Source organism: Salvia splendens, chromosome 15 (assembly GCF_004379255.2).
Source record: "Salvia splendens isolate huo1 chromosome 15, SspV2, whole genome shotgun sequence".
In the NCBI taxonomy this organism is placed as follows: Eukaryota; Viridiplantae; Streptophyta; class Magnoliopsida; order Lamiales; family Lamiaceae; genus Salvia; species Salvia splendens.
Genome location: NC_056046.1, coordinates 31,793,639 through 31,809,631, shown reverse-complemented (window position 1 = coordinate 31,809,631; position 15,993 = coordinate 31,793,639). Strand labels below are relative to the sequence as shown.

Below are 15,993 nucleotides of genomic sequence, written 5' to 3'. Positions count from 1 at the left end.
GATAAGCATATTTTTTATCAACAAATACATAAAAAAATCTCAATATAATGCATATAAAATATCAATATATTGCATGTAAAATTTCAATATAATACATGTGAAATCTCAATAAAACTGTGTTGATATTTTGTCTACTATTTATTGAGAATCGTAAGATTTAATCTCATCCACTCATTTTAAAATCTAAGGGTGGAGATTTGGTCTTGATTTTGGATTATGATGCTATAAGCAATAGAAGAGGACCCCATCCCTATAATAAATATATGTATGTATGTGAATGTAAATACAAAATATGGGGTGTTACAACAATTGATCTATGTCAGTAGGTGAAATAATTCTGCGACACGTTCTACCATCACACTAATAAAAATATGAAACATCTATGTCAAAAATAATTCCGTTGGTGGATAACTTCGACCTGAGCTCGATTAGGATGGTTCTGTCTGGGGCGGTGCCGCTGGGGAAGAAGCTGGAAGTCGCAGACGGTTTTGGACAGGTGAAAAGTGAAAAATAACTTATATTCCTCACTTCATTTTTCATGTCCTTTAAATGATCATTTAATACCGGAAACACTAAATTCAATTTAGTTAGTCTCTATATTTGTGTAGAGATTATAAGAATTATACTACTAATTGATTTACTTTATTTTACTCTAAATTCAGTGTTAGGAAAATTAGTTGGGTAGGTGGAGGAATGTGAAGTTAAGTCGGATTAACTTGTCATTACTCCCTATTGATGTATTGCATATATAACTAAATGCATAGTTCGTAGAGAGAGATATTGCACCGAATTTTCAACAAATTCAACATTTATTTATTGAACAATAGAATGGCATACTTAATTTGATTTCATTTTATTTAACCTTTTTTTTATAGTGATGCTCCCATCTTAGTCTGATAATTTCAATAAATTGTTTAATTAATTATAGAATGGCTGCCAATATCTGCAGTTGCTACCACGTAACATGCATGTTAAAAATTTGTACAAGAAGTTATGTACTTAGCCATGTATGATAATAATAATAATATTATCATAATTTATATCCTTTTTTATTCTAGGTGTGTTAGATAGACTACGCGTTTGGACAAAAATAATAAATTCATGGGCCGACTAATAAACATAAATTTCCTAGCCCGTTTGTCCATTATTCTAGGTGGGTTAGGTAGACCACAAGGAATTCATGATATTGGACATAAATAATAAATTCATGGGCTGACTAATAAACATAAATTTCCTAGCCTGTTTGTCCATACTATATTTTTTCGTAAGTTAATTTAGTTATATTATAATTCAAAATTGTCAAAGTATTAGATGCAAGTGGTACCATGATAAAGATTCGAATCGATTAGATATATATACATCACATCAATGAGGAGTAATGACAAATTAATCCGACCTAACTTCGCATTCCTCCACCTACCCGACTAATTTTCCTAACACTGAATTTAGAGTAAAACAAAGTAAATCAATTAGTAGTACAATTCTTATAATCTCAACACAAATATAGGGAGTAATTAAATTGAATTTAGTGTTTCTGGTATTAAATGATCATTTGAAGGACATGAAATGTAATAACCGAGATCCAATTTCTCAAAATTATGGAAAAAAAAAATATACTAGAAATTTTGATAAAGAATGAGAGAATGTTTATTTCTTGAGTAACACAACATTTATTATTTCAAGCAAAGTCTAAGATTACAAATGTTCAAAGAGAACAAAGGAAACAGTATGCACAGGAGAAAAAGAGGAAAGACACTATTCTATTACTTTTTTTTTTGAAATGCTAATTTTGGGCCTTCGTCTCCCGAGCCCAAACCGCACCCACCGCGGCTCCCGATCAGCCTATCGGCCTGGAACAACGGGACCACTCCGGGAGGAGTACGAAAGGCTCACCATTTGGGACAGCCTGCCGTAGTGCAACTCCTGCACATCTCCAGCCAACGTCCAGCCGCTACAAGCTAAGAAAAAGGCACAACTGCAGCAGCTCTGCAGAGCTCCAGCTGCTGAATTCCAATTAACCATATTGCAGACCTCAGTCAGCAGCCTCTGCACCTTCATTGTACACCTGCCACAAGGGACAACTGCTACAAACAAACAAGGTACCAAGCAGTTACAAAAAGCCAAATGCAGTTAAAGGGGCTGCAAGTTACAATAAGAATAAAGCTGCCCAAATCTGAAGCTAACGAGTACACCCTCTCATCTATATAGACAACCCTCCATATTCTTCAACTCTCATCCACATACCAGCAAGAAATTCAGCAATACAGCGGTTAAGTGAGCAAGTAACAACCATCACACAAATCAGTGAAACCCCAGAGTGAGAGGGACCGAGGCAGCGAGAGGCAGTCAAAGGGGGCAAAGCTGAGAGCAAGGAGCAACAAGATACACTGCAGCGAAGGTAAAACCCCCTTCGAATTTCAGATTGAACTCATAGCATCATGTAAGCATCTAAAGCATGTTAAACCAACATCTTTCATAATGGACAACATGATAGGGTAAGGTGAAGTAGTGAAACCTCCACTTACCCCTTTCAGCTAGCTCAGATATAGTATAAGAAATAGAAGCTTATCGTTTACACGATGATGGAAATACCAGATACCAACGCTAGATCAATATCATCAGAAACTAACTAAGATTTTGGCCAAAACCCAAACTCTGCTCAATTTAGAATGCTTTTAGACCTCAACCGAGCTTTCAATAGAACAAAAATCAAAGAAACTGGAACGAGGGGAGGAACGAAGACTTAGCTCTGGCCGACGAGGACGGAGCTGAAATCAGGTAGCCGGAGCACGCGCCGAAGGCCAGAAGGAGACAGCGTGGTCTGATGTCATGCCAAGTGTACGACGGCGGCTGCACGACCGACCGCGGCCAATCTCGACGGCGACACTCCTTTGCCTGCTCCGATGGCGCTGGCGCTGAGTCGATGAGAGGGAGACGGTCTCGCCACAACAATGACGGCTAGAGACAGCAGCAAGCTGGCTGCTCACATTTGACGACGGGAGGTGGTGCGACGTCTGAACGCGAAAAGCGTCGCAAGTCGTGAGCAGCGGAGGGAGCGCGACGGTGAAGAAAAGGCGCGACGGGGGAGCGCGACAACAACGGTCTCGGCCGACGTCGCTGCTCCTTCCTTTAGATCGAGCCTTCTTTCCCAACCGAGAAATCGTGCTAGGGTTGGTCTCTCCCCAAATTAGGGATTTTGCGTGAATGGGGAGAAAAGGGAAGAAAAAGAAGGGAGATGAGGTGGTCAACGGATGGGGAGTATAATTTAAATTGGGCCACTTTTCTTTTTTTGACTTTGAGTTGGGCCAACAGATTAAACCTTTTGGGCCTGGTTTCATTTTCTTTTGGGCCATAGAATTTAATCAGGTACTCCACCCTCCACTTAATCTTTTGGGCCACAGAAATTTCAGTTGTGCCTCAGTAGTAAATAGGAAATAAGGTTGGGCCAGTTTAGTTGGGAAACAAACATTCTGGGCCCGAGGATATTTTAGGACCATTTATTTGGTTGAAGCCTTTATCTCAAATTAGTTCAAGAGTATAATGAGACTAATTCCTAAGCCACGGAAGAAAAGAAATATTAAACCGTGTGAAATAGTTTTTGAAAAATAATTAAAGCGGACTTATTAGTCACAGAAGTATTTTTTTTAAAACACTTAAGATAATGCGGGAAATTCTAATACCCGAACAGTCGGCCAGTTCCGGATAAATTAAATCACCGATTTAATTTAAGAATCTAGATTTCTAAAATCTTACAAAGAGGAAATTACAGTAAAGAAATAAGAGATTTTAGTGACCAGGATAGATTTTCAGTAAAACCCCGCGTTCACTCAGCTTGGCTGACAACTAAAAGAAAACAGTTTTCGGCATGAGCCCACTGAGTGCATCAAGTACTCAGCCCTGCATTTTGTTTTCCTTAATGTGTAGGTTGATCGTTGTCAAAGCCGAGGAGGTGTTGGGATAGAAGATTAAATAAGTAGAAGGATAGCTGGTGTAGTATGTCTTCATACATATTACATCTGTCTTGGTACTCTTCCGTTGCGCAAAATTTTAGAACTTGATTTCAGCAAAGACAATTGTTCCATAACTACTCTGATTCAGTATGAATTGTACCCTCAACACATTTCAGACAATGTTTTCCTTTGATATAAGCATCTTATGATGAGTTGAGACAGCTTCAGTAAGTTTTAGTCGCGATATATCTACACTTTCTTTGACTAGGGAGATGTGGTCGTGACAGAGTGGTATCAGAGCACCTTTCTTTCGCTCTGACCCAAGAACCTTCCTTCTAAGCCTCAGTCCAGAAAAGATAGTACTAGGCTAGAAGATGAACAGAATGTTAAGTACAAGATCCCAACACCTCAGCTCGACACGATCAACTGCAGCAGAAACAGGGGTCGACGCCCGCTCGTCCAGAAAAGAAAATTTTTAAAGAAAGAAAAATATTTTTCCATTTAAGAATGAAAATGAATTTCATGGGATTTTCAAAAAAAAAAGAAAAGAAAAGAATTTTCACAGCCCTAAGTGGGAACGAAAAAGTTTATTCGAAATGTTGCAAGAGGCAACGTGATAGCTGATACTTTGCATGAGATATGCTTAATGTATCTGTGCTTTATATTCAAAGAGCTTGACATAAATGTAAATGTCATGTGGACTATGTATGCGAACCTAGAGTGCTTTAGAAAAGTACCATAGGTGAAACATAGGCGACCAAGCGCCATTAGAAAGAGAATTCGTTACCGCCTTCCAAGGCGATGAGACCAACTAAAACCAATCAGTTTGGGTAAGCTTCTAATTCCAAGGAATTATTAGAAAGAAAAGACGAACCAGAAAGTACTATTGTACTGCCTATAGACAAGCAATTAAAGGAAGTCCATTCCTTTGAGCACACAGATAGTATACATACATATATGTATACTAGACGAGGAACCAAGAAGTTCCCAATGTCCTTATAAAGACCAAGTCATAACGAAAATAGTGTACTTTCGAGCCTGTTCGGGAGATGCATCCCTACACGAAAAGAGATCGTACCCGCGATCTAGTAAAGTGATCTAATCTGGCGTAACCGGCCCAAGTGGCTACGTGACCCAGAAACGATACTTATAGCGTGCTATGAAGCATGATGGAGAATGCAATGTTTTATAAAGAACCAGCGTTATAAGTTATCGAGAACGATATGAAAGTATGACCTCCAGTTGCGGATATCAGTTAAACAGCACGAGAAACCCCATCTTGGAATGTATGGTTTCCTAGAACGCGTTATTCACGTCAGAGCTCCACAAGAACAAACAAAGAAGTGTCACATAACTAGAACCAATGATTATAATCAATAGTACTTACTTGGATTCCCAATGAAATTCCTTTTAAGAGTCCTCCCACAGGACGGTACCCCCGTCTATTCAAACTTTAGCTTGACTCGCAAGTAACATGTCAGTATTCTTTTTCCTATGCGAGATTTGACTCATTTCCAGTTTATGGACTGCAGTCCTTTGACTCATTGTTCATAAAGAGTAAAGTTTGGCTGTGTAAGCTCCGGTCATAAATTCTAAAGTTTCTTTTATCTATTACCTTCAGAATAAGCTTATTTTTCAGACATCGTCTATGGAGACTTCTGATTGACTCACGTTTTACAAGTAGTACGCCACTTTCATTCTTTCACGAAAGCGGTGACCCAGTTTCAGTTCCCAAATTTGGGATACTTCTATGTTTCAAGCATCGTTATTTGTTGATTGTCCCTTTTGAGCCACAATATAGGGGATCCATATCCCGATTTCTTGGACTCGTGCAATGAAATTTCATTCTTATGATGCTTACAGTTCCGACCCCCAGAATGGTCGCACCTTTTAAATATTTTCTCAGCGCATTTCATATTGTGTTGGCACTCTTGTTCACCTCCCTGTTTTGAAACTGTGTTGTAGCAATATTTTTCCTACATAGGTGAAATTATTCCATCTCAGTTCCAATACATGCATTATTCCTAGTCTCATATTTTTCTGCAGTTTGAAGTTAAGGCAAGCATATTGTACTTTTCCCTAACGAGCTTGGCCTAGCTGTTTTTTCTGAATAGTTCATTTCAGTGTATTGCCTTAATGAACGTATGAAACCATTGATGTGATTTTGTTATTCCATATCAAGATGCCTTTCAAGCATGACCAATGTTCCTTCATTGCAATCGCCTACGTTTATAAATTTTTCGCGGTTGATCATTTTAGGCGGTGACATGTTTGAACCACTATCCTCGATGCTCAGATCCTTTCAGTTAATTGGACAACAGTACTGTCCTATTTGGCAGCTCACTATGGAAATTACAGTTAATTCAGTTCCATCCTGTTTTCATGACCTATCTCATGATCATTTCTAGCTCCCATCAAGGGTGAGCCTCAACCTCTATGAGTTCGTTTGAAACCAGTTGAGCCACGTAGTTCTTCGAATGGACAAGATAAGCTCCATTGAACTCAGTACTTGCCTTCAAGGTCGATTATCGACGAAAATTCATGAGTTGAACAAGGGATGTTATTCTTGTCCAATCGGGCATTCTGGAGCCCTCCAAATTTTCAGTCATACTTCTTCTGTATGATGTCAGTTCCTATCAAAGTTAAGACTATTAGATTAATCATCGAGTTTGTGACACAAGGCTAGCGGAAAAGACACAGTCTTAATCCCTTTCAGATACGCATGATAAAAACGTCTTTATAGAGACACGTGCAGAAAATGATGCACCAACCAGAAGCGTCGCATAATCGACGACACAAAGCGTTAAATATTTCACGTTTACGTACCGCTTGTAACAAGGTGGTAGAAGATCGAATATTATGTTATGTGGAGAAGTAACTAGCCTTGAGAAGAGAGACGTCAAGGAATATACAAGGTTTAAATGACGTTCGATGACGTAAAAGACCTATACATATGTATATAATCGTTGATCGGTCGAAATGCTTATTCCGAGTAGGATAAGTAAGCCACCAGAACAAAGGCTCAATCATGGGTATGTAATGAAAGCCATGGAGAAGATGCAAGTACTTTCGTAGCTTATGTTTGACGAAGCAAATCCCATCAGCAAGAGGGATTCGTCTGAGAGGTGGCTAGGAAAAGCTAAAGATGGAGAGACATTCGGGAAAGAGGAACGGGTGATAGCATCGCTACCCTCACCATCCCTGCTATGAAATGAAGAATCGAAATTCTTCTTTAAAGAGTTATCGCAGAAGAATCCATTTAGATCCCTATAATGCAGAGCAAGGGCAAACGTTGGCAATGATACGCGATGAAGTATTCTACGATATGCCACGTCCCAAATTAAGCGGCTCAGAAAGGAGCTGTCGATAGAGTTTTGTGTTAATCTAGACACGAGATCTAGATCACTTTGGAGGTCATGCTAGATTATTTCACCACGAATCGCTCAGTCGAACCAAAAGAGCATGGAGACAGTAGCGTTGGGAGAAAGAAGCCAACACCTCCACATGCACAGACCCAGTATTCAAGGTTTAACGCGAGTAGAATAAAGTCTATACTAAATCATGACAAAGAATCGCGGTAAACACAAAAGCATCTTGAAAACGACGAAGGTGGACTATCTCAACTAAGCGAGAGGTTACGAGGTCATTAGGCTAGCTCAATGACTACGATTACGATCGATACAAGCATTTGAGAACTTAGTATTTGACGATGAAATCTAAAACGAGGAATGGCTTCAACAACCAGACGAAATGAAATGTCTAATGGATGACTTGAATCAGTCATATTATCTCAGTCACCAGATAGAATGGCGCTTAAGGAACAGCAGAACTTAAGATCTAGATACAATAACTAATAGATCCGTGTTTTATTAGACTCAGTGTGTGACCATGTGGTACACCAAAATTCTTCACGAAGACGGATAAAACGTTGAGAGATGAACAAGTTAGCACTCATGAACAAGTATCTTCTACCGAGAATCGACGATCTTTTCGATCAGCTGCAAGGAGCTAGAGTCTTCTTGAAGAACGAGAAGGAACACGAGGAACATTTAAGGGCCACGTTAGAAACGTTAAGAGCCGAGAAACTCTATGCTAAGTTCAGCAAGTGTGAGTTATGGCTTAGCGAAGTGAACTTCCTTGGACACATAGTGACAGCAGAAGGGATCCGAGTGGACCCTGCTGAAGTTGAAGCCGTGCAACGTTGGCAGTCACCAGCAACGCCCAATGAAATTCGGAGTTTCCTAGGACTGGCAGGATACTACCAAAGGTTCATTGAGAGATTTTCTAAAATAGCGAGGCCGATGACTCAACAGCTCAAGAAAGGAGTTAAAGTCAATTGGACCCCATAATGCAAAGCAAGCTTCTAGTTGCCTAAGGAAAAGTTGACCACAGCGCCAGTTCTAGCCGTGCCAGAAGCGGGAGTCGACTATGTGGTGTATACAGATGCATCGAAGGTCGGACTCGGGTGTGTGCTGATGCAGAGGGGCAAGGTGATCGCATATGCGTCACGCCAGTTGAGGCCGCACGGGTCGAACTACCTGACGCACGACTTAGAATTAGCAGCAGTGGTACACGCTTTGAAGATTTGGAGACATCACCTCTAGGGAGTTCGATGTGAGATCTTCACAGATCATAAAAATCTCAAATACTTCTATGAACAGAAGGATCCGAATATGAGACAACGCAGATGGCTAGAATTAGACAAGGACTACGACTGTGGTATTAATTATCACCCAGGCAAGGCCAATGTGGTAGCCGATGCCTTAAGCAGAAAGACTGCACCTCCAGTGGCTACTTCCCTCACACGGGGGGAAGAGTTTATCCTGGGATTCGCCAAGATGCGACTGGAAATAGTAAGAGCCCCGGAGACAGTGGACAGCTGAATTTCCACCTTGGTCATAGAACCAGATTTAAGAGCCAAATCATCGACGCCCAGAGACGCGATGAGGCCCTAGAAAAGGTTCGTCTCAGGGTGAGGACCGGAACAGGAGATAATTACCGCGAAGAGGCGGATAATGCTCACACTTTCGAAGGAAGACTATGCGTACCCAACGATGAGGCACTTATGAATGAGATTATGAGTGAGGCTCATGAGACGCCCTACACTGCCCATCCCGAAAGTACGAAGATGTATCAGGACTTAAAGAAGCAATCTTGGTGGGATGACACGAAGAGAAGCATAGCTTCGTTTGTAGAAAGATGCCTGGCTTGCCAGCAAGTGAAGGCTTTACATCAACGACCCTATGGGAAGTTGCAACCTCTCGAGATTCCAGAATGGAAATGGGAGCATATAGCGATGGAATTTGCGACAGGATTGCCAAAATCCCAGCGAGGAAATGCTGCCATCTGGGTGATTATAGATCATCTCACCAAGAGTACTAATCTTATACCAATCCGAATCACATATGGATCTGACAGGTTGGCTCAGATCTGTGCGCGATAGATCACACGCTTACATGGTATACCCGTAACGATCACTTCAAATCAAGATTCAAAATTTACTTCTAGATTTTGGATAAGCCTACAGCGAGAGTTAGGCACTCAGCTGAATTTCAGCACAGCATTCCATCCACAAATGGACGATTCAGACATTAGAAGATATGTTGATAGCCGTAGTGCTCGACCGTGGAGTAAGCTGGGAGTCAGTACTTCCACTTATTGAGTTCGCCTACAACAACAGCTACCAGACAACCATCAATATGGCCACATATGAAGTACTCTATGGGAAGAAGTGTAGATCACCGCTTTACTTGAATGAAGTTGGTGAGAGAAGAATTCTCGGACCAGACTCCGTAGAGGAAATGATAGAAATAGTCCGACATATCCGAGAGATAATCAAAGAGGCTCAAGATAGACAGAAATCTTACGCAAATGCTCGCTGAACCAAGTTACAGCTCAAAGCAGGAGACAAAGTGTTCCTGAAAGTATCCCCGTCGAAAGAGATAACTAGATTCGTCGTTAAGGGCAAGCTAAAACAACGTTTCATCGGACCTTACGAGATCCTAGAAACAGTCAGCCACGTGGCGTACAGATTAGCACTCCCGCCAAGCTTCGCGAATGTACACAATGTGTTTCATGTACCACAGTTAAGGAAATATATGTTTGACCCCAACACATAGTACACCAAGAAGAAATGGGGTTAGAACCAGATTTGAGCTATGAAGAAAAGCCATAAGCAATTCTGGATAGAAAAGTAAAAGAATTTAGAAATAAAACTATGGCAACAGTGAAAGTCCTATGGAAACACCACGGCTGCGAGGAGGCGATGTGGGAGCTTGAGGACCGGATGAAAGAAAATATCCAGAGCTTTCTACCCGACCTAGATAAAATTTCGGGACGAAATTTTTGTTAAGGGGGGTAGAATGTAATAACCGAGATCCAATTTCTCAAAATTATGGAAAAAAAAAATATACTAGAAATTTTGATAAAGAATGAGAGAATGTTTATTTCTTGAGTAACACAACATTTATTATTTCAAGCAAAGTCTAAGATTACAAATGTTCAAAGAGAACAAAGGAAACAGTATGCACAGGAGAAAAAGGGGAAAGACACTATTCTATTACTTTTTTTTTGGAAATGCTAATTTTGGGCCTTCGTCTCCCGAGCCCAAACCGCACCCACCGCGACTCCCGATCAGTCTATCGGCCTGGAACAACGGGACCACTCCGGGAGGAGTACGAAAGGCTCACCATTTGGGACAGCCTGCCTTAGTGCAACTCCTGCACATCTCCAGCCCACGTCCAGCCGCTACAAGCTAAGAAAAGGGCACAACTGCAGCAGCTCTGCAGAGCTCCAGCTGCTGAATTCCAATTAACCATATTGCAGACCTCAGTCAGCAGCCTCTGCACCTTCATTGTACACCTGCCACAAGGGACAACTGCTATAAACAAACAAGGTACCAAGCAGTTACAAAAAGCCAAATGCAGTTAAAGGGGCTGCAAGTTACAATAAGAATAAAGCTGCCCAAATCTGAAGCTAACGAGTACACCCTCTCATCTATATAGACAACCCTCCATATTCTTCAACTCTCATCCACATACCAGCAAGAAATTCAGCAATACAGCGGTTAAGTGAGCAAGTAACAACCATCACACAAATCAGTGAAACCCCAGAGTGAGAGGGACCGAGGCAGCGAGAGGCAGTCAAAGGGGGCAAAGCTGAGAGCAAGGAGCAACAAGATACACTGCAGCGAAGGTAAAACCCCCTTCGAATTTCAGATTGAACTCATAGCATCATGTAAGCATCTAAAGCATGTTAAACCAGCATCTTTCATAATGGACAACATGATAGGGTAAGGTGAAGTAGTGAAACCTCCACTTACCCCTGCTCAGCTAGCTCAGATATAGCATAAGAAATAGAAGCTTATCGTTTACACGATGATGGAAATACCAGATACCAACGCTAGATCAATATCATCAGAAACTAACTAAGATTTTGGCCAAAACCCAAACTCTGCTCAATTTAGAATGCTTTTAGACCTCAACCGAGCTTTCAATAGAACAAAAATCAAAGAAACTGGAACGAGGGGAGGAACGAAGACTTAGCTCTGGCCGACGAGGACGGAGCTGAAATCAAGTAGCCGGAGCACGCGCCGAAGGCCAGAAGGAGACCGCGTGGTCTGATGTCATGCCGAGTGTACGACGGCGGCTGCACGACCTACCGCGGCCAATCTCGACGGCGACACTCCTTTGCCTGCTCCAATGGCGCTGGCGCTGAGTCGACGAGAGGGAAACGGTCTCGCCACAACAATGACGGCTAGAGACAGCAGCAAGCTGGCTGCTCACATTTGACGACGGGAGGTGGTGCGAAGTCTGAACGCAAAAAGCGTCGCAAGTCGTGAGCAGCGGAGGGAGCACGACGGTGAAAAAAAAGGCGCGACGGGGGAGCACGACAACAGCGGTCTCGGCCGACGTCGCTGCTCCTTCCTTTCGATCGAGCCTTCTTTTCCAACCGAGAAATCGTGCTAGGGTTGGTCTCTCCCCAAATTAGGGATTTTGCGTGAATGGGGAGAAAAGGGAAGAGAAAGAAGGGAGATGAGGTGGTCAACGGATGGGGAGTATAATTTAAAATTGGGCCACTTTTCTTTTTTTGACTCTGAGTTGGGCCAACAGATTAAACCTTTTGGGCATGGTTTCATTTTCTTTTGGGCCATAGAATTTAATCAGGTACTCCACCCTCCACTTAATCTTTTGGGCCACAGAAATTTCAGTTGTGCCTCAGTAGTAAATAGGAAATAAGGTTGGGCCAATTTAGTTGGGAAACAAACATTCTGGGCCCGAGGATATTTTAGGACCATTTACTTGGTTGAAGCCTTTATCTCAAATTAGTTCAAGAGTATAATGAGACTAATTTCCTAAGCCACGGAAGAAATGAAATATTAAGCCGTGTGAAATAGTTTTCGAAAAATAATTAAAGCGGACTTATTAGTCACAGAAGTATTTTTTTTAAAACACTTAAGATAATGCGGGAAATTCTAATACCCGAACAGTCGGCCAGTTCCGGATAAATTAAATCACCGATTTAATTTAAGAATCTAGATTTCTAAAATCTTAGAAAGAGGAAATTAGAGTAAAGAGCACACGCTTAGGCATGCATTCATGCAAGATGAATAATTTCTTAAAGCCTAATTTAAGTATATTAAATTTTGGTAAAGGAACGTCGTTGCACGACGCATAATCTCAGGACATGAAGAAACACCCGTTTGCAAGAGTTAAGCAATTAAGGTGGGTTTTTTTTCTTTTTCTTAAGCGCATTTATGTGAAAACATGATTATTTGAATGAGTTGTCATGCCATGTTTTATTTTGTGGTTGCCTATCTGGTAAATCGAATTCGGGTCCCAGTAGGTCAGTAAATCCTACTCAGACTAGTGTACACATAGGGACCGTGAGCTAGCGCCAGGTTGGCCGGTTCGTGGGTCGTGAGCTAGCGCCAGGTTGGCCGGCCCAGTGGTCGTGGTGGCCACATTCCCGATTCACGCAGCTGATATGGCATATCACCAGAAGTTTAAATGACTGCAGTCTATTTCAGAAAGAAATAAGAGATTTTAGTGACCGGGATAGATTTTCAGTAAAACCCCGCGTTCACTCAGCTTGGCTGACAACTAAAAGAAAACAGTTTTCGGCATGAGCCCACTGAGTGCATCAAGTACTCAGCCCTGCATTTTGTTTTCCTTAATGTGTAGGTTGATCGTTGTCAAAGCCGAGGAGGTGTTGGGACAGAAGACTAAATAAGCAGAAGGATAGCTGGTGTAGTATGTCTTCATACATATTACATCTGTCTTGGTACTCTTCCGTTGCGCAAAATTTTAGAACTTGCTTTCAGCAAAGACAATTGTTCCATAACTACTCTGATTCAGTATGAATTGTACCCTCAACACATTTCAGACAATGTTTTCCTTTGATCTAAGCATCTTATGATGAGTTGAGACAGCTTCAGTAAGTTTTAGTCGCGATATATCTACACTTTCTTTGACTAGGGAGATGTGGTCGTGACAAAAATGAAGTTAGGTATATCAGTTATTTTTCACTTTTCACCTGTCCAAAAACCGCATGCGACACGCGGCTCAGCATAGCCGCTTCCAGCTCCTTCCCCAGCGGCGCCGCCCCCGGCATAACCATCCTATTCGAGCTCAGGTCGAAATTATCCACCAGATTATTAGTGACATAGATGTTTCATATTTTTATTAGTGTGATGGTTGAATTTGTCGCATAATTATTTCACCTATGAAAATATATCAATTATGTCTTGAACTAGTCTTTTCAAGTGATGTTTAAAAGCTAATAAAGATGATTTTTATATTTCTACGGCCGAGGGCTATATTTGTAAATTCTATGTAATTTAAGATTGAAATAGTGTTGCACATATTATTATCACTGAATTTTTCATGTTAATAAAACAGTCATTTTCAGCCTTAATTCAACGGGCCCTTGCCCATTAAACGAGTCACATAGAAAATTTAACCAACAAATCAAACACTATATCGGGCCGTTAAATGCACTATGAATGCCCCTATTTACCAATTCAACCACGCCCTTATTTTATAAATAATAACCCTCTCAATCTCAACTCCTCTTTGTAGTGCATAGACATCACATCCGCCACAACCGGAAATCGAAGATGTACGGAACAATGTCCGCTGAGATGACGGTTGATGTACCGGCAACTGAAGCGTGGAAGCTCTACGGCACTCTACAGCTCCCCAAAGTGGCGGAGGAAGCCAACTCCGACTTTATCAGCCAGGTCGACGTCGTCCAAGGGGACGGCGGCGCCGGAACCATTCTCGAGGTCGTTTTCCGTCCAGGTACTATCCACATTCAGTTCAATCAACTTCCGCTATATATTTATGTAATTATCCTAATTAATTTAATTGATTAATTGAGCGGGGATGGGAGGGGGAATGAAGTCGTTCAAGGAGAAATTCATGGTGGTGGATAACGAGAAGCGTGTGAAGGAGGCAGAGGTTGTGGAAGGTGGATTTCTGGATCTAGGGTTCACGCTGTATCGTATGAGATTCAATGTGATAGAGGTGGAGGGAAACCAGAAGCAGTGTATAACTCGATCTACTATCGAGTACGAGCTCAAAGAAGAAGCTGCAGCTAATGTTGAAATCGCTTCCATTAAACCATTCACTGGCCTCATGCTACTTTGTGCTAAGTATTTGCTCCGCAACAATGACAATTGATCAACTATAGCCGCAACAATGACAATTGATCTACTATTAACTTGGGACTGCGTGTTTTACTTTCATGTTTGCTAAAATAAATTTCTATCCTCCTACTATATATCTCTGTATTTCATTTTCTCTTTTTCCATGCTTTTAATAACAACAATCAATATGAATCTACATATTTTATCAACTCATAACTATGAAATCTTGAAAAAGCTGCCACAAGAAAATCCTGCTCCCTACGTTAGCTATAAAAAGTCACACTTTATCCGCCACGAATTTTAAAAAATGTTAATAGAAAGTGCATTGAAAATATTAATGAAATGGGAGTCATACTCTTTGATACGCTCGGTTTTTGCACTATTTTAGGGCTTTTATTTGGTCCATTTTGAGTATCAATGTTGCATTACATGTCCAATAATTACATATTTGATCTATTTTGGTATTTTGACGTGTTTTATGAGAAATCTGCAAATTTGAGCCTAAAAAGATAGCTAAAACTCGAAGATGAAAATCTGGTGCATTCGACCCGCCCAGCGGACCGCTGGCGGCCAACGATTGTTGAACAAATAGCAGTCCGCTTCGAAAAAGTTGTGCTGAAAAGACTAGTTCAAGACATAATTGTAACATACCAAATCAGGGTTTAGTTGGAAAATTCCTTTCTACACAAATTTGTCAATTTAGGCTGAAATTCTTATAATTTGTGCACAACACTGAATGTTATTTTATATAGAATTGGGGTTACACAAGTATCACGTCAGTAAGATTGACCAAGAAAATAGAATTAAATCGGAAATTATATAGCGTATACAATAGAAGGGAGAAATGGACATTTTGCATAAAAGATGCTATGTATATTTTTATCGCCAAAACTCTTCGAGAGGCACGATTTTTTTAGGTTTGTAAAATTTTTTTTACTATAATCAAGACAATTATACATGGAATCATCTAGAAAGAATATGCATGATCAAAATAGTGCCATTTGTCATTTACTATTCATAATTAATTAAATAATGTGGCTCTTGCTATAAAATCAAATATAGCTACTAGCCTACTATTCACCCCACTTTGGAGAATCAACCGATTAGTAATCAAAGGATGAAGAAGAAGTTGCAATCTATGAAAGTTTCACTTAATTTGTGTTGACGCTTTGAACCAGTCGAACCAACGTATGGTTATCAAGGTAGGGCTCTCTTTTATCCTATTTTTCTTTTATTTGAAACTTATGATAGGTTATGAGGTAAAAATTTTCCGACCTCGTTTGGTTGTCAAATAAGGTGTGTTATCTTTTGAGTTTATCTATCAATCCTTGTCCGTAGACGTCGGAAACATAAGTTTTTCCATTGAACTAAATTGAGTTGAACCTATGTATGATT

General features: G+C 40.7%; 1 protein-coding gene and 2 long non-coding RNA genes across 3 annotated transcripts; 1 reads left to right on the top strand and 2 right to left on the bottom strand.

Moving 5' to 3' along the window:
• Positions 1-1,623: 1,623 nt before the first annotated feature.
• On the bottom strand, positions 1,624-3,603 carry LOC121768811. Its single transcript, XR_006043419.1, has 2 exons — positions 2,151-3,603; positions 1,624-2,065 (listed from the first exon to the last, which is right to left on the bottom strand). It is a non-coding gene; the product is annotated as an uncharacterized LOC121768811 (long non-coding RNA).
• Positions 3,604-10,369: 6,766 nt separating this feature from the next.
• Positions 10,370-12,117, bottom strand: LOC121768757. Its single transcript, XR_006043410.1, has 2 exons — positions 10,897-12,117; positions 10,370-10,811 (listed from the first exon to the last, which is right to left on the bottom strand). It is a non-coding gene; the product is annotated as an uncharacterized LOC121768757 (long non-coding RNA).
• Positions 12,118-14,040: 1,923 nt separating this feature from the next.
• On the top strand, positions 14,041-14,732 carry LOC121767832 (norbelladine synthase-like). The gene is made up of 2 exons (XM_042164155.1): positions 14,041-14,251; positions 14,334-14,732. Exons 1-2 carry the CDS (start codon positions 14,068-14,070, stop codon positions 14,630-14,632), a joined length of 483 nt encoding a protein of 160 aa, XP_042020089.1. The 5' UTR covers positions 14,041-14,067; the 3' UTR covers positions 14,633-14,732.
• The last annotated feature ends 1,261 nt before the right edge of the window (positions 14,733-15,993 follow it).

What these genes read in the sequence shown, in the direction of transcription:
- LOC121767832 (XM_042164155.1), top strand. Translation starts at nt 14,068, where the DNA reads ATGTACGGAACAATGTCCGCTGAGATGACGGTTGATGTACCGGCAACT. An exon ending in CGAGGTCGTTTTCCGTCCAG is followed by an intron (nt 14,252 to 14,333) that starts GTACTATCCACA and finishes TTAATTGAGCGG; the next exon opens with GGATGGGAGGGGGAATGAAG.